At 34.8% G+C, this 23172-nt stretch overlaps 1 protein-coding gene across 4 annotated transcripts; it reads left to right on the top strand.

Moving 5' to 3' along the window:
* The first annotated feature begins 1708 nt into the window (after nt 1-1708).
* Nucleotides 1709-23172, top strand: LOC112745154 (kinesin-like protein KIN-7O). Of its 4 annotated transcripts, none has more exons than XM_025794850.3 (33): nt 1709-2028; nt 2120-2209; nt 2321-2439; nt 5397-5510; nt 5600-5681; nt 5820-5887; nt 5969-6040; nt 6213-6358; nt 6439-6541; nt 6831-6911; nt 7219-7287; nt 7406-7465; nt 7540-7701; nt 9334-9390; nt 10472-10714; nt 10790-10858; nt 10941-11123; nt 11836-11940; nt 12421-12489; nt 12640-12789; nt 12924-13037; nt 13114-13200; nt 13291-13494; nt 13611-13775; nt 14864-15070; nt 15192-15281; nt 15364-15504; nt 16113-16210; nt 21850-21925; nt 21999-22148; nt 22222-22341; nt 22417-22488; nt 22645-23172. In XM_025794850.3, exons 1-33 carry the CDS (start codon nt 1905-1907, stop codon nt 22867-22869), a joined length of 3915 nt encoding a protein of 1304 aa, XP_025650635.1. In that variant the 5' UTR covers nt 1709-1904; the 3' UTR covers nt 22870-23172. The 4 variants fall into 4 exon arrangements, with proteins under 4 accessions (XP_025650635.1, XP_025650636.1, XP_072074207.1 ...); XM_025794851.3 differs by having other exon boundaries at nt 1726-2028; nt 10793-10858; XM_072218106.1 differs by lacking the exon at nt 13291-13494 and having other exon boundaries at nt 1726-2028; nt 10793-10858.

Here is a 23172-nt window from a genome sequence, read left to right as displayed (position 1 = left end):
GATCCTCAGGGACCTTTAGACAACATTTTTGAGATAGTTAAACGAGACATATAGAAGAGTTATACCTACATTACAAAATAAAAATTATCACTGCAAGTTGAAAGCAAGGAAAACTCCCTTCCATAGATAAAAATAATCAACAACCACAAAAGGAGTATCTTTTAAGAAAATAAAAATGACATTGTTCTTAAAAAAGCCACAACAATCTCATTTAGGGGCATCCTAACACATAAAGGGGACCACTGACAGTATCATAACAACGAGAAATAAACCAACTAACAAAGAAGTGCAACAAAATTAACTTCCATGAAACTACCAACAAGCAAAGATTTTACATTCAAAGGTTTTCTAATAAATAAGGAAACACTACATAGAACGAAAAAACTAACCTCTATTTTCTTCAAAGAAACCAAAAGCTGATACAGGTGCGGCAGAGCAACAGATGATTCTTCGTTCTTTAGAGTTCTTTGGAAAAAGGAATGAAGCTCCAATACAAGAAGATGAAAGAAAATGAAAAAGCTTAAGGAAGAAAGAAGAGCGCAAAATTCACAGAGGAAGAAGAAACGAAATAGAAGAGAGAAAACGAGGAAGGGATATTTATAAGACCCAAGGGGCGAAATTGTCAAAACCCCTTCCCTCATTTAAAGAACGTACACGGTTACAAATGTAACTACATCCCACCGGTTGGCATTCTAAAATGACATCGGATTTCCGACTTGAAAATGGAGATATGAAAAACCCGATGTGATAGCTCTACCTCTCGGCACTTGTCCGACTTCATGCATACCTGAATCTGACTTAAGAAAAGATCGGACTCAAGTAGGGGCACTGTTCATACCTGGTCCAAAAGCAGAGAAAGCTCAAAAGACAGTTACCATAAACTCTACAAAGTAATAACTCTCCCCTAAAGGAGTTATAAATAACCCCTAATATCTCACATCCACTTTTAGAAGAGAGATCTCAACAACTCCTAGATAAAGGAACGGTTATCCACCATCAATAGTGAACTACTTCAACGGTGATTATTGGCTCATCACCTATAAATACACTAACACTCTCAGGTATACTTACGATCCAATACACTATAAACCTGCTTATACTCTTGTTGACTTAGGCATCAGAGTGTTTTGTAGGTACCACCCCTCATCTCCTTACAAAAAACTCGGACGACGACTACTTGACACGGGCTAAGTCGGAAACCACCTCACTAAGAGCTTGGACCTCACATTCAAGCCCAAACACAATCCAATTTCTGGTAACCCTCAAAACAAGTGTAATTATAAAGTTGATTTGGCATTTGAATTTTAGATAAGCTAATTAAATTGCGATTTTGCTTTCGTTGTAATTATGCTATTTTTGATTATTATTTAAGTTGAGAAAATATTTTATATTAAAATAGTGACTAATTTATTGTCTATTTTTATTTTTATATTATTAATTAAGTCTAAAATTGATGTTAATTGTTATTAATGTATTTGCGAAGATATAAATTTTAATTTTTTTTATTTTTTTATAATTTCGTATTTTTTTTATTTATAACTGAGTCCATCAATTCAACTAATAATTCACTAATTAAATTATTGACTAACCAATTCGATTTTAATATCTATCATTTTAAGAATATTTTTGTCATCATACAAAAAAAACAGAATATTAATAAAAAATATTTTATTTGCGAAGAATTAGAGACAATTTTAGAAATTTACCCAAACTTTAAAATTGAAAGGCGAGGGCTAGGATTCTTCAGTAAGGAATAAACCCGCCCGTTCTCTCTTCCTTACATCCTCATCTTTCTTCCTCTTGGCGCGTGCCTCTCTCTTTCTCTCTTTTTGAATTTGCAGCACACTTGAGAGCTCCGTTGCTGATTCCTTTGCCTGCATCGGAGAGGGAAGAAACACTTGAGAATGGAGAGGATTCATGTGAGTGTCCGTGCAAGACCCCTCTCCCTTGAGGATGCCAAGACTAGCCCTTGGAGAATCTCTGGCAATTCAATTTTCATTTCCAATCACTCCTCCAAGTTTGAATTTGGTGCTCCCTCCTCTCTTCATTCCATTTTCACTTTCTTTTCTTTTCTTTACTTCTCTATTTCTAACTTTTTGAATATTTTTCTGCTCCACAGATAAAATCTTTAGTGAACACTGCAAGACCGTGGAAGTATATGAAACTCGTATTAAAGAAATCGTCGCTGCTGCAGTTCGCGGATTCAATGGTTTAGGGTTTCCTCTACTCTAATTGTTTTGCATTTTAGCTTTTTAGTCTTTAGTTTTCACATTTTCTTTGTTAGTTTGCGATTTTTTAACTTGTGGTTTGTGATGTGAAGGCACCATTTTTGCTTATGGGCAAACAAATAGCGGGAAGACTCATACGATGCGGGGCTCAAAAACAGAGCCAGGAGTGATTCCTCAAGCTGTGCATGATTTGTTTCGGATGATTCAAAAGGTTAGCGGTCTGCTCCTCATTGAGTCAGGTTATGTTGCTTGTGCACATTAGATGTGCAAATTATACTAAGTGGTTACCTTGTTAGAATATAGTTGCATGTTGAAATTTTGTTATAGGTAAGCATTTATGGGTAGTGCAGTAAATTTTGTTATATGCTGAAAAGCTTACATTTGGAGACTGCTTTGGCGACTAAGTCTGCTGACCGTTCTTTTGAGGGAACGTGAGCATTTAGAAGCTTAACCTGCATCACTTTCTCTCAAACAAAGAACAAGATTACCTCCATGTGTTTTGTCGTGGAGTGTAAAACCTGTTTGTGAAACATGACAGTGCTGAGGACCTGAGGTTATAATAGATTCATGGTACACAACCAGCCTGATTGTAGGAACTTTTGGCTCTTCCTGCAGTGATTGCCCCTACATAATATCAGCTGTTAGATCAATTAGGCTTCTGAATTCAGCCTCTATGCTACTAGAACTTGCCACATGGAGTTGTTTCTTGGTCCACAAAGAGATGAGAAATTGGTCCAAGAAAGACAAGCTCCTAAAGTTGACCTATGATCGTCAACATCTGATGCTCAATTAGCATCACAATAACCTTTTAGGTGGTTAGGCCCAAATTCTCCGTGGCAGGTTTTAGCTACAGCCATGATGTAGAGACCCAGCCAAGTATTGTAGCATCCTTTTCACAAGCCTTCTAATGAATATCAACGGGGAGGCTATGACTTGGCAACCTTTGTTGACACTGAAAGAAATTTCAGTTTGGTTAAACGGCATGTTGAACAGCCCCAAAAATGGAGCTATAGAGGGTGACATTCGGCATATTGCTGGAATGGTTAGACCTGAAACCATAGGAGGGCAATCCTTTTGCCTTCTCCATATTGCTGTGCTGTGGTAGATCTCTCAGTTGTTTATACAGAGATACAAATAGTGTTCCATCCTGCAGCATGTGCACATATATCTCTAGAAAATACTGCATAGGTACCACGTCCTTCAGAGAAAATCCAGTATCAGCTTTGCTGGTTAAATGCCGAATATACTGACGAGACTAGCCAAAACATAGGTAACTTGGGACTTGTGGTTGCATGAACACTTATGGACAACAGTTGCTTCTCACAACCAATTTGTGTTACACTGTTGCCAAGCCATAGCCTGAGGGGCTTGTTAAAGGCCATATAGTGCTTTGTGGATCTTACATTCTGATTTGAGCGATTGTTGTATGAAGACTTCCTCAGTTAGAACTTAGAACACTTTTTATTTAAGCATTGCTCACATCCAATTGCTTAAGCACTCACCCTTTGGTCAAGACAAGTGTAAGAACAACATGGGTAGTTGCTGGTTTTATCGTTGCTGAGAAAGTTTCAGAATAATCAAAACCAACTTGCTGATGAAAAATATGGGCACAATAATCAAAACCAACATCTGGGTTTTGCTTTACTCAAAAAACCGATTTGTAACGAAGCAATGAAATGGTCAAGGTTTCACTTACACAAGTTCAGTGTGAGTTAGAAGTTCAGTGAGTAAAGGGAGGGTGAAAATGTATTAGGTATTAGGAGAAGGTGAAGTCGGTAATAGTCCACGGACCTTAGATCAAGTAATAACTCAATGAGAGGATGAGCGTGGACGTGGAGGGAACAAGGATGAGGATGATGATAGTACATGTCACTGGAAGAAGAGAGTGGGAGTACTGGCTGTTGCAAAGTCTGAAGATGAAATAGGGGTTTCTGGAATAGTTTGAGCTGGTGTGGAATCAGGATTGCAGGATTGGTGGATGTAGATGAGGGTTTAGTGGGGCTGCTGTTATGTGAAGGGGTGGGCATAGGTGATGTTGGTAACAAGGGGAATTCTGTTCAGTTAGAGGAGATGGAAGGGCTTGCTTTGAGGGGAAGGTGAAGGGCAGGGAACACATGCAGGTGGATTCAGAAGTGTAAAAAAAGGAATTAGAGTGAGATGAGAGGAAGAAGTATAGAGGATGCTCTTTGAAGTAAAACTTAGTCTCATGAAACAATACTTTCAGAGATGATCAAGCAGCCATTCAAGTACAGGCAACTAAAACCTCTATGATGGGAACTGTATAGTAGGAAATTGCATTCATGAAAATAAAATTTATGTTTGTCATATGGTGTTAAGAATGGAAAACACGCACACACAAAAGTGAGTGTAATAAGGTTTCTTGTTAAAACGAGTCTCAAAAGGTGAGGAAGAGTGAGGTTCAGACGGGGGAATTTTTTCTAATGACATATGTAGTTGTGGCCACTGCATCATCCCAATTGCAGGGGCATAGATGCATGAGCAAGGAAGGCGAGGTCAGGTTAGAGAGATGGTGATGCTTGCACTCAACAACACCATTTTCTTCATGTGTCAGAACAAATTAACCTCTAAGAGACACTTTGCTACTAGAACTAGTTAGAAAAAGCTTGAAATTCACCCCCCTAATTAGACTGAACAGCCTTAATTTTGAAACCTAGCTGCAGTTCTACAGCAGCTTTGATTTGCAAAAATTCTGGAAATGCTTCAGATTTAGTTCAGAAAATATACTCATGTAAAACAACAAAAGGCATCAATAAATGCAATATAATATCTGTATTCTCAGGTAATGGTCCCCACAAGCCAATGAATACTAATTCTAGAGGATATTTGCAAGTATTGAGAGAAGAAGAAGAAGGAAGAAGATGTGCTTTGCGAAGATAGGACACAGAACAATTTTCAGACGTTCTATTAGAACATCTTTTGTGCTATTATCTAACTACATACCAGTAAATCAATAAAGTAGTTTTAGCTATTAACATTACTACCGTGGAAGTTTAACATAATTATGTATCAATACATCATTAGAAGATAGCATAAGAATTTGTATAGAAATGTGAACTCTGTCTTTTGCTTCCTCATTCCCATAATACATGTAATGATTATAATAGTAACGAACTAATGATAATTAAATTTTCTTTTAAAATGTTTTAGGATATAGATCGAGAGTTTTTGCTTAGGATGTCATACCTGGAGATTTACAATGAAGATATCAATGATTTATTGGCTCCTGAGCATCGTAAACTTCAGATTCATGAAAATCTAGAGGTTGTTGTCACTTCTTATTGTGATGTTTGTTTATTTTGGTTTTGTATTTGGATACCTTAATATTTTAATTCATTTATGTAAACTTACAGCGAGGAATATATGTAGCTGGGTTGCGCGAAGAGATTGTCGCCTCTCCTGAGCATGTGCTTGATCTCATGCAGTTTGGAGAATGTAATTTTGATTTTTATTTTCATTTTCTCTCATGTTTTACCTCTTAACTCCTATTTTTGGCTTTCATTATAAGTGAATTCGGATTTCTTAACTCCCTTTGGTTAGTGTTGTTCCTTATATTTGTTTTATGTGTACCAGCTCATAGACACATTGGGGATACAAATATGAATTTATACAGCAGTAGATCTCATACTATTTTTCGCATGGTAATCTGTTTTCTTTTGTTCTCCCTTTTTTCCCCTATAAAAGAAATACTTATGGTTGTCCTTCCCTCATTGGTTCAACAGATAATTGAGAGTAGGGATAGAAGAGAAGATGAAGGCAATGGAAGTTGTGATGCTGTTCGTGTATCAGTGTTGGTATGTTACCACTGCAGGCAACAATGGTTTCTGTTTTCTTTTATTTTAATACTTTGTATGTCACTGGTTATGATTCACACATGTGTCTTCCTTCCAACCCCTCTTCTTTCTAACAAATTAATCTGTGTACTGTAAACTCTCTCGTATTTAATAATTATTTTCTCATATCTAGAATCTAGTGGATCTTGCTGGTTCAGAACGTGTTGCAAAAACTGGAGCAGAAGGTGTTCGGCTCAAGGAGGGTTCTCATATAAACAAAAGCTTATTGACTTTGGGAACTGTCATTAAAAAATTGAGTGAAGGTGCTGAGAGTCAAGGGTAAGTGTATGCTATTACATATTTTTTTTCTACTTTCCTTTTTTCAATGATCTACAAAGAAAGTATAATATTCCGTGCAGTGGTCATGTTCCTTACCGAGATAGCAAGCTTACACGAATTCTGCAACCTTCACTAGGTGGAAATGCTAACACAGCTATGATATGCAATGTTACACTTGCACAAGTAAGATTTGCCTGTATTTCTTTCAATGTTTTATATGCACAACTCTTTCCTTTCGCAATTACATGTCTTTTGTGGATTACCTAATTTAATGTTACTACTTAGTTGACGTGCATGTTCGTGTGTACTTTTGATTTTTGATATACTTTGGTAAATATCTCTTGTAAAAGTAGAATAACTAGGAAAAGCACAAGATCTCTTTACAATATTTTTTTTTCCTCTATGGAAGAATCTCATTTTTTCCTTTAATATTATTTCGTCTAGTTATATCAGCATATTTGTTGTGTGGCAGATACATACAGATGAAACTAAAAGTAGCCTCCAATTTGCAAGTAGAGCATTGCGTGTCACAAATTGCGCTCAAGTGAATGAGGTTCCTTCTTATTTTAATCACTCTTTTGTTTTGATTTTTTTCCTTTCTTTGAAGTCTTATACCAAATTAGTCTCTTGTTTCTATGTTATTGTTATCTTTCTTTCTCGTGTCTCTTCCATCGTTAGCTTGTAATAGTTATATTTTAGAAAGTAATTTTGTTGTATCATCCCTTAAATACAAGTCAATTATTGGTGCAACCACATCATTGTTGGAAGTTGTAGTGCAGCTTAGTTTCTGTTTGCCACTTGTCCTGTGTTGTATGGTTTTCTTAAGTCTTTCATGAAGTGATGTTTGGTTTTCACTGCAGATTTTGACAGATGCTGCCTTGTTAAAGCGTCAAAAGAAAGAGATTGAAGAGCTTCGTGCTAAATTAATGGTTGATCCATTATACTATCGTTCTGTTTTATATTTGATTCTATGTTTTGTTTTTGTTTGATATAAATTGAATAGTAAAAATGTTTTCTAACCGTTGCTAAACTATGGTTGTTTTTCAGAGTTCTCATTCAGAGCATCTGGAAGAGGAGATTTTGAACCTTCGGAATACATTATTACAAGTGTGTGAATTTTCCTTTTTTGTTTATTATTGCCAAATGCTTGTTTATTCAGTATGTCATACTTTCTTTGCCAGACTGAATTGGAAAGGGAACGCATAGCTTTGGAATTGGAGGAGGAAAAGAAAAATCAAGCTGAATGGCAGAAAAGAATAAAGGAGCAAGCAAAGAAAATTGAAAATTTAAGCTCAATGGTTCTGTTTTCAAAGAGGGATGAGACATGTGAAATTATTAAGAAGGTATTCTTGGTTACATTTCATAATATACCTTTTATTTGCCCTGCAGGTGTTATTTACTGCTTTATTTTTTGCCATAATGATTTTTTAATTTTGTTTATCTAGTTTGTTTCCTAGGTCATTAAAATAGGCTTACTTTCTTTTGGATATGTTTATATACAACCCGTACAGGGTTAGTTGTTTGTAGTGATATGTAGTGTTGACCCCAGAAGAGGACATAAGTTCGTTTCATATTTTTGTAAGTAGAAATATAACCTGTGTCTTGCTTTAGTCAAATAAACTAGTCTTGTGATGGTTCATGTAGGCCAAAATTATGGGAAAACACCCTATTGTGTCACAAAGTATTATAGATAGGATTTTATACCTCGTTGAAGTTTATATTGTTTGCTTAAGGAGCAATAGTTTCTTTACTTCAATGGAGATGCAAGCCATCAACATTCTGCAAAAGATAATTCGAAGCTTTAATACTGCGTGTCTTTATAGTTGGCATTCAGCTTTCTTGATAATGATAAATGTTCCAATGGAACACGGCTGTGCAATTCTCTGCAGATTTTTATTTTTATTTTTTTTCTTACTTTTTCCTTTTTGACCTTTTCCCATTTGTTTATGAAATCCATGGCATAGCAAATCATGTAAGGAGTCAACTTTGCGTTTCAGTGTATGTTAGACAAAGGTTATGATGTTCACTGTAATTATTAGGCTAGTGTCAAGGTAATGGTGTAATGGAGCTGGAAATTATATGGATAGGATGCTTTTATGAGTATATTATGCTTCGTTTGGGGATTTAGATGTCAGGCTACTCACGTGCTTTTGCTTGACAGCATAAGGTTTGGGTGAGATGGTTCTTATCATGGTATTGGATTTTGTACGAGCCTGGTATATGTTCGATTCTTGTTGCCCATGTTCTACCATTCTTTTATATTAAAAGCCAGAATTTCTCATGCAATAAAGTGTGTATATGCAATGTCCATGCAACCTCTTGCTTGAGGTGTTATGTTTGCTATAAATCCATTCACATGCCTTTTCTTGACAGCTTAACTATATGGAAGAAATGGTTCTCGAAAAGAATTAAAAGTTATCCTTAAATTAAGGGCTACAAGAAAACTATTTTGGGCTCTTTGACAAATAATCAAAGAGGAAACAAGGATGTGCAGAGAATGTTAAAGTCTGAAACTTATGGAGACAATCATCACTTCATCAGATATTGGGGGAAGTGTGAAACTACTTCATCCACTCGTTCAATCAAACTACTCATCCTGGAATGAGAGTGTGGTCTTGATGTCACTGGAACTTGTAATCTTATTGAGTTGTAGCTCAGAGCTGGACCACAAATTCAGTAAACTTCACTGCAAATCTAAAATACTGGCAGACATAGTTAAGAACAATATTATTGAACAATCAGCTGCTTCTAGAGTAGTCGTCACCAATCTAGTCTAGTGAAGAATTATAACTAATTTCATCCTGCATGAAGAACTGCTTTCCTAGTTTTATCTTCCATTCTTTTTTATTTTTAAGTTCACATTTGCTGCCTACCTAATCATATTTATTTACCTTTTTCTTTCTTTTGGTTGGTATTAGCTCAGATAACTCATTTGCTTATATCTGTTGATGTAAGTTACTATGCATGCTTTGCAGGACAAGAGACGGGATACATGGTGTCTAGGAAAACTATCAAGGGAGAATCCAAGAGATGTAACGTATTTTATGCTAAAGATAATTTCATTAGTTCATATCATAGGGGACTTATTTTATGCGTATTGGGAATTTTTTAGTCTGTTTATGGGGCCTTTTAAATGATTTGAATTGCTCTATACATCATTTATCTGTTGAGGTAGAGTATAGTATTTTTTTCTTTTGCCATTGAAACAAAGTATACTAATTTATGGTAGGATTTTGCTAAGATTCTGAAGTGTTCAAGGATTTTACTAGTGAGCATCTGTTTGCTTATAAAATTTCTTGTAGGCAACATGTGTGATTTACTGATTGACTGTCTCAGTTAGTATCTTGATTATCTATGCATAGTTCCCCTAGAGCTGCATATCTCTATTCCTATAAACTTCAGGTGAAACGAGTGTATATGCATTCAATACACAATATGCTGTTTTAAGTATTTGGCTTTGGTCCATCAAGATTTGGTTTTTCATCATCAATATCATTCTCACGTGTTATTCATTGCTACCAAGTGTGACCTCATTGAAGGCACAACAAAATAGTAATGCTATAAGGAACTGATTGGAAAAAAGACCAAATGAATCAAATTTAGCAAATGCATGATGCTGTGTAGATGGTATTGGTGTTTTGAGGGAATCTGTGGGTAGTCAATGGCCAATCTGAAGAGTTGCCAATCTGAAGAGTTGTTCTGCCTTATCTGATTTTTGCATTTGGTTCAAAGATCAGTCTGGTAATTCAAGGGGTTACCTTGGGGAAAGAGTCAGTAGGATATCAAATGACTTAACTTGTTAATGCTAGATCTTAGTCTGACTTTATGTGCTCTTTTTTGCATTTAATTCCTTTCTTGTTCTCTCTTAACATAAATCATTACAAGTTCTATTCATTTCTTGACATGTTTGTAGGTATAGATAGGATTTTTATTTATTTTTTTTTATCTTTTTATCGCTTCAAATTTTTAGATAAGTTGGTATTCATATGTTAGAAATCAGAAAAATTACTTTCATTTTTGCTTAAGGTTGTTTCTTCCCCCTCCTAATATATTGTATGACACTTACGTTTGTTCTATACTTGTGATAATAACTAATTTATTTCTGCAATTCAGGCCCGCTCTAGCATCCAATCAAATGCTTCTACTGTAAAACCTGGAGGACAGAGGCAATGCATTGGACCACTTGTTCCTTTTGACGAACTTATGATTGAGGATGCTTTTGTGGAGCAGTCTTCTAACCAAGAGGACAATAAAAATGGTGATATGAATGAGGACTGCAATCTGCCTAACCCAAGTGCTTTATTGCATGTAACAAGCAGGAAAAAGATTCCATCACGGAAAAGAAGTTTATCCATGGTTTGTAATATTGCTCACCAATATTCCCTTGTGATCAACTTTCAATAGTTTTATGCTAACATCTTGCAAATATAGCAGGAGGATGATGAGTTTCTAAAGTTACAGGAAGAATATGAGAATTTGCTTTTAAGATTTGAAACTCAGGTTTTGCTTATCCTTCTTGATTTCACTGACTGTGAGCCAGAAGTTGCTAGACCCTAAACTTGGCCATGTTTTGTTACTGCAGAGAACTGCAAGTGAGATAGAAATAAAGTCATTGAGAAAACAGCTAGTTGAGGCAAATTCTCTTCAATGTACAGAACCTATTGGCTGTTTAAATAGTGCAAATGGTGTTAACTGGAATGAGAATAAAGATGTGAATTTCCAAGAGTCAGAAGCTATTCTTGTCATCAAGAGACTTGAAGAACAGGTTTTCCTCTCTCTCTCTCTCTCTCTCTCTCTCTCTCTCTCTCTCTCTCTCTCTCTCTCTCTCTCTCTCTCTCTCCAACATTCTATCAGAGTGTTGGATTTTAGCACATTTGTAACATGTCATAGGAAACTAAAATATGCATTAGGAAATGGCTTAGTATTATTACATATTGTTGGAAACAAATCATGCATATATTGTCCAGTGTCTTTGTAGACATTATTGCTTCTATCTATGCAGTGTGAACATTGAGATTATTTCTACCAATTTGATATTTCTCTCGTCTTACACAGTTACACCTCTTTTATCTTCGTACAAATTCAAACTAGCATTAGAGTAGTGTCATCCATTTTCTCTATTGCTTGTGAGTTGTTATTCTTCTGCAAAGTCCTACAATTGAAACTCATTTGTCATTCATGCCATACCTTCTAATACATTCTAAATATTTCTACAAATGTCTTTGGAAATAGCTTAATATTTATTACATGTGCTTGAAACCATGCTGCATTTATTCTCCGGTGGCTATAGCTGTACACAATGTTGCTACTATCTAAGTTACATTTGCATTTTGAGTCCAAACATTTCTACCAATTTGGTATCTATCTACTGTTACACTCTTCTTTCATTTATTTTTAAAATTTAACTCTTTTAATATTGATGAAATTGTACTCAAGTATATATATTGACTTCCTATTTTTATCCTAATAACTTGAAGATTAAGGTTTTGCAAATGGAAAAGTTATCAAGCCAACAAAACCTGGACAATGTTGTTGATCTAGCAACTGAGCAGAATTTATGTGATCGGAAGAAATTCGACGAGGTGATCATATTTAAGTTTCAGCTTAAGACAAAAATAGATCTATGCATAATTCGCATTTCAAGCCCAAAAGAGAGGATCTTCCTTTTTTTTTTTTTTTTGGGGGGGGGGGGTTAGAAATAGTTTCATGACATGGTATGTGAATTTCTATAACTGAAAAAAGTAGAGTTCAATATTTATTACCCCAAAGAATTTTAGCATAAGGCAAAACAGATCCATGCGGATTCATGTTTCAAACCCAAAATAAAGAGATTCTTGTGTAAGGGGGTGTGTTAGATAAATTACTATTTATGTGTTTTTACCTTTCAAATTTTTGGGATAACTGGTTGTATGACATTAGGTGAATATATATTCTTTTCTGTGCATGAAGTTGATTAAAATATGTTGATGTATTTTGGCTACTCATTAATTATCCTTGAACTTGCTGTTTATTCTATTTCCTGACATATATTTTATTATTCCTTTATTTCCCTGGTTTCTTAGTTGTATGAAGAGCTTAGTAAAGTACAGAAGGCAGCTCAAGTTGCTAACAAACAACTTGCTTGTGAAACTGTGAGTAAAGTTAATGTTTGCATTTCATGTTTTATGCACACAGAATGTTGCTTACTAAAAAAGTCATGATTATTTTCAAGATTAAGTTTATATGACTATGGTATATTTTGTGTCATGCCCAAGATAATTGATTCCCAAAGCTTTATGTAGGGTGAAAATTTGAACTTTGTGATCAATCTTTCAATGGAAGTTCAAGAAATATTTTCAGATGTACAAAATGCAAAAGAAGCTGTTCAAAGTGCATTGTTGATGGTGGATGACACCACTAAAAGTTTCTTTGCTCTCTGCAATGTGTTTAATGTAAGTACTATTGAGTATATATTTGTAACAAAAATGAAGTTCACTGTGTAATTTTGTATGATGTCTCTAGCTGCTGTCTTTGATGTATGTGTGATGTTAAGATTGTTGTTTTCATATGTTTGTCTTTATTGCAGGATTTTAAAACCTCAATATCTCAGCATGTTGCAGAACTAAGTGTAATCTTGAGTAACTACAACCAGTTGAATTCTTGCTCAAGACAACAAATTTCTGAGCTTGAGAATGAGAAGGTAAAATTATCTAAACGTCTATAGCTATTTCTAGTTGTATCTGTAATTCCTAGACGGGCTAATACTTTTGCTGCAGATTCTTCTAGACAACCAATTAGCTGATCTTCAAAAGCAACTTCAGCATTCAAAAGTGGATTTTGAGAATTCCCGAAGTTCTTTAATGGTGGGTCCTCTCTTGATGTTGATATCCATGTTATCCCATTATATTTGAATGTGCAGCGCAGCTAATAGGTAGCACTAAATCTCTATTCAGAAATGCATTGAACAACAGGAATTGGAAAATGCAGACCTGATTTCACTTATCCATACACTTGAAAAAGAAATATCAGTTTTAACATCATCTTCATTGGTCAAGGAAAAGGAAACATTCAGAAAAGATCTTGAGAAAATAAAATCCAAGTTGAAAGAAACTGAGTCTAAGCTTAAGATTGCAGTACAAGAGAAAACAAAACTTGAGGTTCATTTTTTTTGTTATTATATTCAAAATTTTCTTGGTTTCCTTGCAATTGACTTGTTAAGTTCATGTATTTTATTCTCTATTCTCAATTTTCTAACATATCATATCTGCCTAAGGGTGAGAAAGCCTCTGTCGAACGTGAGCTTAAACGGTTGCATGGTCAGAATTCTCTTCTTGAACGAGACATTAATAAACGTGATTCACTTGTTGGCAGAAGACATGAGGTGTTTGATCCCAAAAGACCAAAGAGTCTTGCTTCTTCTCTTGAGCAAACATTACAGGTTTGGACATTCTCTTGCATCTTCTTTTGCAGTTATTGTTACTAGCAAATTTAAATCCTGGTTCAAAGGTCAAAGAGCTTTAAGCTAAGGAGATCCCTTATCCTCTTCATTTCATCTCAGTGGTCAACACTCTTAGTTTTAGTTTAGTTTTTGACTATTGGCTAGTTAAAGGTCTTAAAGGTGGTATGGAGCCTAGGATGATAGGATGCTGGTTCTTTAGCCTTTCATTTTCGGTTTAGCTGCTGCTATGTTTTCATTTTTGATTGAAGAAAGAGAAAATGAAACTAGTTTTTTCCATTCTAATCAACTTTTGAAGTTTTCTGCAATTCTGTAGGTGTTAGAAGCAAAGAAAACAATATGATTTCACCATTTCCGTCACAAGATATTGAAATACTCAGTACCGAGTAGAAACAAGGTGGCTTTCTTTGTAGTGATTAACAAAAAATCATATCAAGTGACATGAAAATAGATAACAAACTAAACTATACCCTAATACGTAGCAGATTGTAGAAGTGTTTAATACTGCAATCTTGCAGTAGATTGCCCTATGCATTTGAATGATATATAATCTTTTCGTTTTTCACTCTGAAGGATATAATATTGTTTGAATGATCAAAATCCCATAAGCTTTACTTTTTCTTTTGACAGGCATAAGCTTTACAATCTTAGAGTGAGTTGAGGAAGTGTCTAGAAGAGTTTAGAAGTGGTTAGAAATGGTCAAGGCATATTCAACTGATATGTTAAGACAATGCCAGCTAGGATAGATTCCCCTAACTAACTTTAAGTGTGTAAAGACTCTCCTGCCCTTCTTCACTAGCTATCTGAAACACACTCCTCTCATGTATATAAGAGCAGATTCAGTGCTTCGATGAATCACTTTCAGTATGAGCAATTCATATTTCTCTCTCTAACTTCCTCTCTCTTTCTCTACATTCTATCTTACTTCTCTCAGTTTCTCAAACTCTATTATTTCTGATTTCTTGGTGTACAGTATATAAACATGTTGGTCTAATCTCTGATGATAAAGAGGTTCTCCAATCTCCTCAGGAATGCATTTCGTTTGATCTAATATAAATGTCACTGTGCAGGAAGAGCTCAAAAAGATGGACGCTTTTGCATTTGAAGCAGAATCAAGAATCACTTCTTTGGAAGAAGAACTTACAGCTGCATTGAAAGAGAAAGAAGAGGTAAAATTTAGCAATGAGGATTTAACTTCACAGCTGGAAGGCTTGATGGAAAAGCTGAATGAATCAAACTCTGAACTGTACAATTTAAAGGAAGAGATTTCTGTTCTTGTAAGATTATCTGTCAAGTTCTTCTAAAGTTTCTTCTTTAAAATCACTTGTTGGGTGTGTTTACTAGATATTATTTCTCATTCAAACTGTAAAACTTGGCATCTTATTCTTGTCCACTCAGAGACAAATGTTGGAGGAATCTGATCAAAGCCAAGAAAAATTGAGAAGTTCTATCAAAGTATTGTTGGAAGAAAAGGAGGAGCTGGCAATGGTTGGCAACTGCAACTATTCTTTATTTTGATTGTGATTCTACCTAATCAACATTATTTCACCGAGTTTTGCAAATCTTGCAGCAACTCACAGATTCCCTTTTGGAAATAGAGGAGGAAAGGGCAATATGGTCTGCAAAGGAAAAGGCTGTACTTCTAGCCATAGAAGAACAAACAAGAAAGAACAACATGCAAATTACATCATTGTCAAAAGAGTTATCAGAAGTAAGATTCTTGGATATGCTATTGTACAAACCTTGATTTGTTTCTTTTAAGTTTCTTACACGGTTTTTCCTTTACTTAGTTTACTTTTCTGTAAAGGAAACCATTTGATGGATAGGAGGATAAGCAATCCTCTTTACAATAATAAGATCAAAGAAGATGAAAAACTGTCAATAAAGTAGAGTATTCTAGTCTCTCAATATATTGAAGGGAGAAACTCTTCATGTGGTTTGCATCAAATAAAGGCCAAACATACAATTCTATTTTATCTCTCAAAACTAACTTGTTTGAGAATCATTATCAAAAGGTGCAGGAGCCATGCTTAAAAATACATCAAATAAGGTATACGTAGCGTACCACCACAAAGACTAAGGTTGTATAGTGCACACCAAATACTCATCAAAGATACCAAATGGAGTATCCCACAAATATTTTCTAAATGGCATAATGTATATTGTGATACAATTGATTGTCTATTAAGAAAACAATGAGCGGAATAAGAGTCAGTATAGAAAGTCGGTGGATTTTCTAAGTTGTTTGATAGTTGAAGTTTCTTTTTAATTGCCATTTTTCATGACATCTAAAATTGATAAAAATTTTATAAATGTCAGGTAAGAAATGAACTAGCTTCCTGTAGAGAAGAATGTCAGACACTGCAAAAAAGGTTAACTACTTCAGATGAAAGTGGACGTCTCATGGAAAATATCAGGTTTGTTTAGCTTATTTAATTTTCCCCCCCACTCTTCTCCCCTTCATCTTTTTAAGGATTTTTGTTGTTATATGTAACCCTGTCTCCTAGAAGTGTTTCTGAATATTTTATTTACGTTCAACCATACTAAATTCGGAAAGGAGCTTGTGATTAAGCTTTCTTGAAATACATATGCTTTCCTCAATTTGACTATAGACATAGTATTATCTAAAGTTAGCCTCTATTATTAATGTAACTTTCTGTTGACTAGATCAAATCAAAATTAGATTCCTAATTCCTTTCATGAATCTTTTATGTAAATAGAATTAATTATAAATCTTTTCCTTTTTTGGTTTAGCTTAATTTTAGGAATTTTATGATTAGAAATCTTTCCTTTATTTTAGCTTAATTATAAATCTAGTACTCCTAGTGGTTCTTTGGCTCAAACAGGTAATTTTAGTATTCCTATGTCCCTTAACTGCACCTCAAACTTGAATGCACCATGGATTGTCGATTCAGGTGTATCTGACCATATGACCAGCCTCTTCCCTTTATTTAAAACTTATTCTCCTTGCTTTGAAAATAAAAAAATTAGAGTTGCTGATGATAGTTTTTCATCTATTGCTAGAAAAGGTATAATTAAACTGTCCAAAAACATTGACCTAAGAAATGTCCTACATGTACCAAAGTTTTCTTGTAATCTTCTCTCTATTAGTAAAATCTGCAAGGATTCCAATTGTGCTATGACATTCTTTGACACTCATGGTATTTTTCAAGACCGGACCTCGGGGAAGATGATTGACAGTGCTAAGATGATGGATGAGCTTTATCATTTTGAGGGTATTTCGGAGGATAAAATAGCTCAAGGATTTAGTGGTATAAGTTCTATGCCTATAAAACACCAAATAATTCTCTGGCACAACAGACTAGGACAACCTAGTTTTCCATATTCAAACATTTGTTTCCAAGTTTGTTTAAGAATATTGATTCTTTCTTACTAAAATGTTAAAGTTGTATTCGTTCAAAGAGTCATAAAACTCCTTATTATTCTCAACCTTATCATGCATCTAAACCTTTCCACTTGATTCATAGTGATGTAGGGGGGTCCATCGAAAATAACAACTCAATTTGAAAAAAAATGGTTTGTAACTTTTATCGATAACTACACACGACTATGTTGGATCTATCTCATGCATGAAAGATCTGAGGTTTCTAAAATTTTTCAGTATTTCTCAATAATGGTAGAAAACAATTTGACACAAATTTCAATATAAAGAAGTGATAATGGTACTGAATACTTTAATAAAAATCTTGGTGAATTTCTTCAAAAAAAAAGGTATTCAACATCAATCTACATGCCCCAATACACCCCAACAAAATGACATTGCTAAAAGGAAGAATAAACATCTTCTTGAAGTAGCACGTGCTATTATGTTTGGGGGTAATGTTCCAAAGTACTTTTGGGGAGATGCTGTCCTAACAGCAGCCTATCTCATAAATCGAATGTCCACACGTGTGTTAAATTACTATACACCGTTGGATACTTTCAAAAAGAATTTTTCAGTATGTAGGTTGCATTCTGACTTACCTTTAAAAGTATTTGGTTGCATTGTGTTTTTACATACACCTTCATATCGGAGTAAACTTGATCCAAGGGCAGAAAAATGCATTTTTATTGGCTATTCCCCAAGTCAAAAGGGTTATAAATGTTTCAATCTACACACCAAGAAATTTCATGTAAGCATGGATGTTACTTTTTTGGAACATGAAACCTTTTTTCAAAAAAATTCTCTTCAAGGGGAGAGTCTAAGGGAAGAAATTTTTTTGCATGAACCTTTATCCACTCCTATCTTACATATTGAGAATACAACTTTCACTAATCAAGTAAATTCTGAAACAATTGCAAAACAAGATGTGGAAACCAATTCTGAAATTGAGTCAGAATCAGTTGAAATCCAAACAGGAAAAGAAATCCCACAATCAGAAAAGGAGTTTCGGTGTTATGTTCGGAAATATCCCAAGAAGACTAGAGACCAACCCATCATCTCTATACCAACCCAATCTGAAAACCCGGAAGATGGCCCAACTGTAGTACTTCAGGAACTTTCAGGTAAATCTGAAATGGTCACTTCTAATAATAACTTGCCAATAGCCCTTAGAAAAGAAACTAGAACCTGCACCAAAAAGGTACTCAAAACCAGCACCAACCATCCTATTTCCAATTATGTCTCTTACCAAAATTTCTCTAAAAAACATCGAGCTTTTACTTCTAATCTTACAAATCTGTTTGAGCCTAGGAACATAGAGGAAGCACTAGATAATTCCAACTGAAAATTAGCAGTGATGGAAGAGTGGCATGCACTCAAGAAGAATGAAACTTGGGGGATTGTAGATCTGCCACAGAATACAAAATTGGTTGGCTGCAGGTGGGTTTTTACCATCAAGTGCAATGCTGATGGAAGCATAGAGAGGTATAAGGCTAGGTTAGTAGCTAGGGGATATACACAAACCTATGGAGTAGACTATCGAAAGACTTTTGCTCTAGTTGCCAAACTCAATTCTGTGCGGATTCTCTTATCTCTTGCTGTGAATTATAATTGGCATTTACATCAATTAGATATAAAGAATGCTTTCCTGAATGGGGAGCTAGAGGAAGAGGTGTTCATGAAACTTCCATCTGGATTTGAGGCTAAACTAGGGAGGAATAAAGTGTGCAAACTAAAGAAATCTCTCTATGGATTGAAACAATCCCCAAGAGCTTGGTTTGAACGACTTGGAATGGTAGTGAAGGGACTTGGTTATACTCAAAGCCAAGCTGACCATACACTTTTCTATAAACATTCAGTAGCTAATAAAACTGCCATCTTAATTGTATATGTAGATGACATTATTCTGACAGGTGATGATTTTTTGGAGTTAAAAGACTTGAAGGAGAAGCTTGCCAAAGCATTTGAAATCAAAGAACTTGGCTCATTAAAATACTTCCTTGGAATTGAATTTGCAAGGTCTAAGGAAGGCATTTTTATGAACCAACGAAAATACATCCTAGATCTTTTAAAAGAGACGGGATTACTTGGTTGTAAAGCTGCTGAAACACCTATAGAGCCTAACTTAAAATTGAAGCCAGCTGAACCAGAAAATGTAATGGACAAAGGGAGATATCAGTGGTTGGTAGAGAAGCTAATCTATTTATCCCATACACGCTCGGATATAGCCTTTGCTGTGAGCATGGTAAGCCAGTTTATGCATTCACCTGGTCAAGAACACATGGACGCTATCTTTAAAATCCTAAGGTACTTGAAAGGGTCGCCTGGGAAAGGTTTACTCTACAAAAAGCATGGACATCTTCAAGTAGAAGCTTATACAGATGCGGATTGGGTTGGGAATGTCATAGATAGAAGGTCAACATCTGGGTATTGTACTTTTGTTGGTGGAAACCTGGATAGTTGGAGGAGTAAAAAACAGAGTGTTGTGGCACGAAGTAGTGCAGAAGCTGAGTTTAGAGCAGTGGCTCATGGAATATGTAAAGCACCATGGGTAGAGAAAATCCTACAAATCTGCAGTTTTCATTTCTCATAATCCAGTGTTGCATGATAGAACTAAACATGTTGAAGTTGACAAGCATTTTATCAGGGAAAAGATTGAGAGAGGACAGATTTGCATCTCATATGTTCCAACCACAGAACAATTAGCAGATGTTCTAACTAAAGGATTACCCAATAAGACTTTTGATAGCATAATAAGCAAGCTGTCAATGAATGATATCTTCAAGCCAGCTTGAGGGGGAGTGTTGACTAGATCAAATCAAAATCAGATTCCTAATTCCTTTCATGAATCTTTTATGTAGATAGAATTAATTATAAATCTTTTCCTTTTTTTGGTTTAGCTTAATTTTAGGAATTTTATGATTAGAAATCTTTTTTTTATTTTAGGCTAGTATTTTTTCCTTATTTCCTATTTTTTAGTTATTTCTATTTTTGTAATTTTCCTATAAAGAGACTAATTTCCTGTACATTTGATAATATAATATATTTAAACACTTCAACTCTTTTGTGCTGCCATTGGCATTAATCAGGTTGATTCTACTTACCCAAAATGATTTAAGCAGTACCTACTATGCTAGAAGGGTTAGTACTTCATGGGGCCTTAAAAGTTTATTCTAGAAAATTTCAAAAGGCAATTGAATATTAATGATTTTCGACCTATTAGTTAGGTATTAAATCTTTATAAGTCATAATGAAAGATGTTGCTGCCAGATTGTGCAAATTCTTTCTTGATGCCATTTCTTGAAATCAAAGTTCATTTACGGTAGGTAGCGAATCTAGATTTGGCTGTCATTACAAATGAGATGACAGAAAATGTTAGATCCTGGATAAAACGTAGTTTTGATTGAAGAAGAAATGTAATTAAGAAAATAAAATGATAATAGAGAGAGCGTAAAGGACAAGAGATCTTCAATGCCATAAGATAGGAAAATACAAAAAGTATCAAAGGAGCAAAGAGCAAGACATTTGCTGCTAAGTAGGATTAGATGCCTGACATCTATAAAGCTCATAATATTTATAGATAAATCTTTTGTTTGTTTTGCTTTTGTTTAGCGTAGCCCTTCCTAATCCCCAATTTGTATTATCCTTCTCCTCATCTTAAAGATTTTTTTTTTTATCTAACATGTTTATGAAGATATGTTTAGGTTAACACTAATCTTCTTAGAAAGGCTTTTCCCCCAACTCTTTTGCTTACGACTTTGCATCTATCTGTCAATTTTCCCCCACTCTGGTCTCTGGTTAAGATCACTTGGGGCTTCCAATTTTTCAAGTTTTTATGATAGAAATGTTGTTCAGTTAAAATCTCTTGAACCTTTATTTGATTCTATTCATTTTTATGACACCCCTGTACTCAAGAACTTGGACTCTATCCCTGCTCCCAATGGATTTTTTTCTTTTATAATCATTTTAAGCTCATGCATTCCTCTCCTAAAAGAGAAGATTTGATTTCTACTTCACAAAACATTTACATATCTGAAGTACCATTGAAGTAACACAATTGACTGCTCCGAAAGTGCAAACCTCTCGCTGCTTTGTCCTTGTATACATAATTAAGAGTTTTGGCTGTTGTAAAGAAGCAAAGTTCTTGTGGGAATCTTCCATTTGATATATCTGGTTGTAAAAAAGTTTATAACTTGTAAGCATTTCTTTTTCAACCATAACTTTTTTGGTATAGAGTTACTCCTGCAACATCTCTTTGTTGCTTTGCTCATGATCTCACCAATGGTTTTTCTTTATCAGATATGCAAAAGGATTTGTTTATTTAACTGTATATTTTATCCTCTGGTTTTAATTGTTTACTTTGGTTCTCTGTCAAGACTCAAGATGCATTCTCCACTTTAGTAATGATTTCCTTCTCATGGACTTCATTTGGCTCTATTACACTTTGTATTACCCTATGTTTTTTTCTTTTTCCTATTAAATTTACATTCTGCTTTTGCCAGTCATGCTTTCGTTTTTGGGGTCATGGTTGTATTGGGTAGTTTTTAATCGTTACTTGCAAATTAGAGATGCTTCAGTTGTTTTTCTTTTCTTTTATTCTTTCTTTTTTTGTTGTTTCGATTATGATTGCCCATGAGCTTCAATTGCCAAATAAATTGTTAACGATGGCTGCAGAGAAACAACTTTGGAGTTAGACCAGCTAGAAAATCACACTGAAACAATCAATGCTGAGAGCAAACAATCACGAGAAGTAAGAATGTTTGATAATCATTTCATAGCCGATTTTCAATGCATAGCTGTCACTAAATTGACATGAATTGCAGGGTCCAAAAGCCAATTCAGAGATGCCGTGGCCAGAGCTGCGTGGCAGTCTTGAGAAAGATAACGCTGATGATAATCTAAGTGAGCTTTATGTCCTTGATAAAGGCGTTGATCTCTCAAGTCAAAGCCGAGAACTTTCGAATGAGTTTCAGGTTTTCTTCATTGTCACAACTCATAGATGCATATACAGAAAATTGTCAATATATAACTTATGACTATGGACAGAAACTCAAGAACGAACTTGCTGTTGCAATAAGCGAAAGGGATAAATTGGCATGTCAGATGGAAGACCAACAGAAACATGTTACAGAAATGGAATTTCTGCAAAAGCATTGCCAAGCTCAGGTAAACTGAAGAGGTTTATCATTTGGTAATTACCTTATCAATCTCTGATTTCTGAAATCACATTATGCTTCTCAGTTGTCAACAGTAAAGAACCAGGTTGAGGAACTTAGTCAAAAAGTTTCTTGCTATGAAGCAAAAATGCACGCGGTGAGTGATATACTAGATCCTGCTTTAACTATCTGTATATATCTCACTTCATTGCAGTCCTAATTTTCAGGGAAAAAGAATTCTGTGGTAATTTTAGATCTTACCTAAATGATCTCAACATCATTGACATTTTTTCCATTCGAATCTTCTGAACAGGATAAAGTAACTAACAACAAAGAGACGACCAAACTTCGAATGATGCTGCGTGGAACAAAGGCAAGGCTAGATGCTATCCTCACTCGATATAGAGAAGCAGTAGATGAATCAGATTTAATGCATAGGAAGTTTGAGGAGGCAGCAGCAAAACTGAAGGACAAGTTGGCTACAAAGGGAATAGAGGTCCTCAATCTAAAGAAGCAACTAGCTGCAAAAGGAATGTAAAAAATATTTGTATAGAATTTTGTACAGAAACCATGCGTTTCTTATAAAATATATAAATGACTAGAATGAGATCCGCGCGATGCGCGGGGCGGTAAATTAATGATAGTATATAATAAATATTAAAAATTATTATGTTTTATAGAATTAAATTAAATACGTGTAAACTAAAGTTAAATTTAAAATGTGTTTTATTTAAAATAATTTGTAGTACAAAAGATTTGGATATTGGAGTTGTACAAAGTGATGTTTTTATTTGGTGATTTAATTTTTGTATATGTTTTAGTTATGAACTTAGTCTTCTTA

The sequence above is a fragment of the Arachis hypogaea genome, chromosome 2 (assembly GCF_003086295.3).
Source record: "Arachis hypogaea cultivar Tifrunner chromosome 2, arahy.Tifrunner.gnm2.J5K5, whole genome shotgun sequence".
NCBI classification, from domain to species: domain Eukaryota; kingdom Viridiplantae; phylum Streptophyta; class Magnoliopsida; order Fabales; family Fabaceae; genus Arachis; species Arachis hypogaea.
The sequence above is the reverse complement of the archived record's forward strand: the minus strand, read 5'-3'. Positions and strand labels throughout refer to the sequence as shown.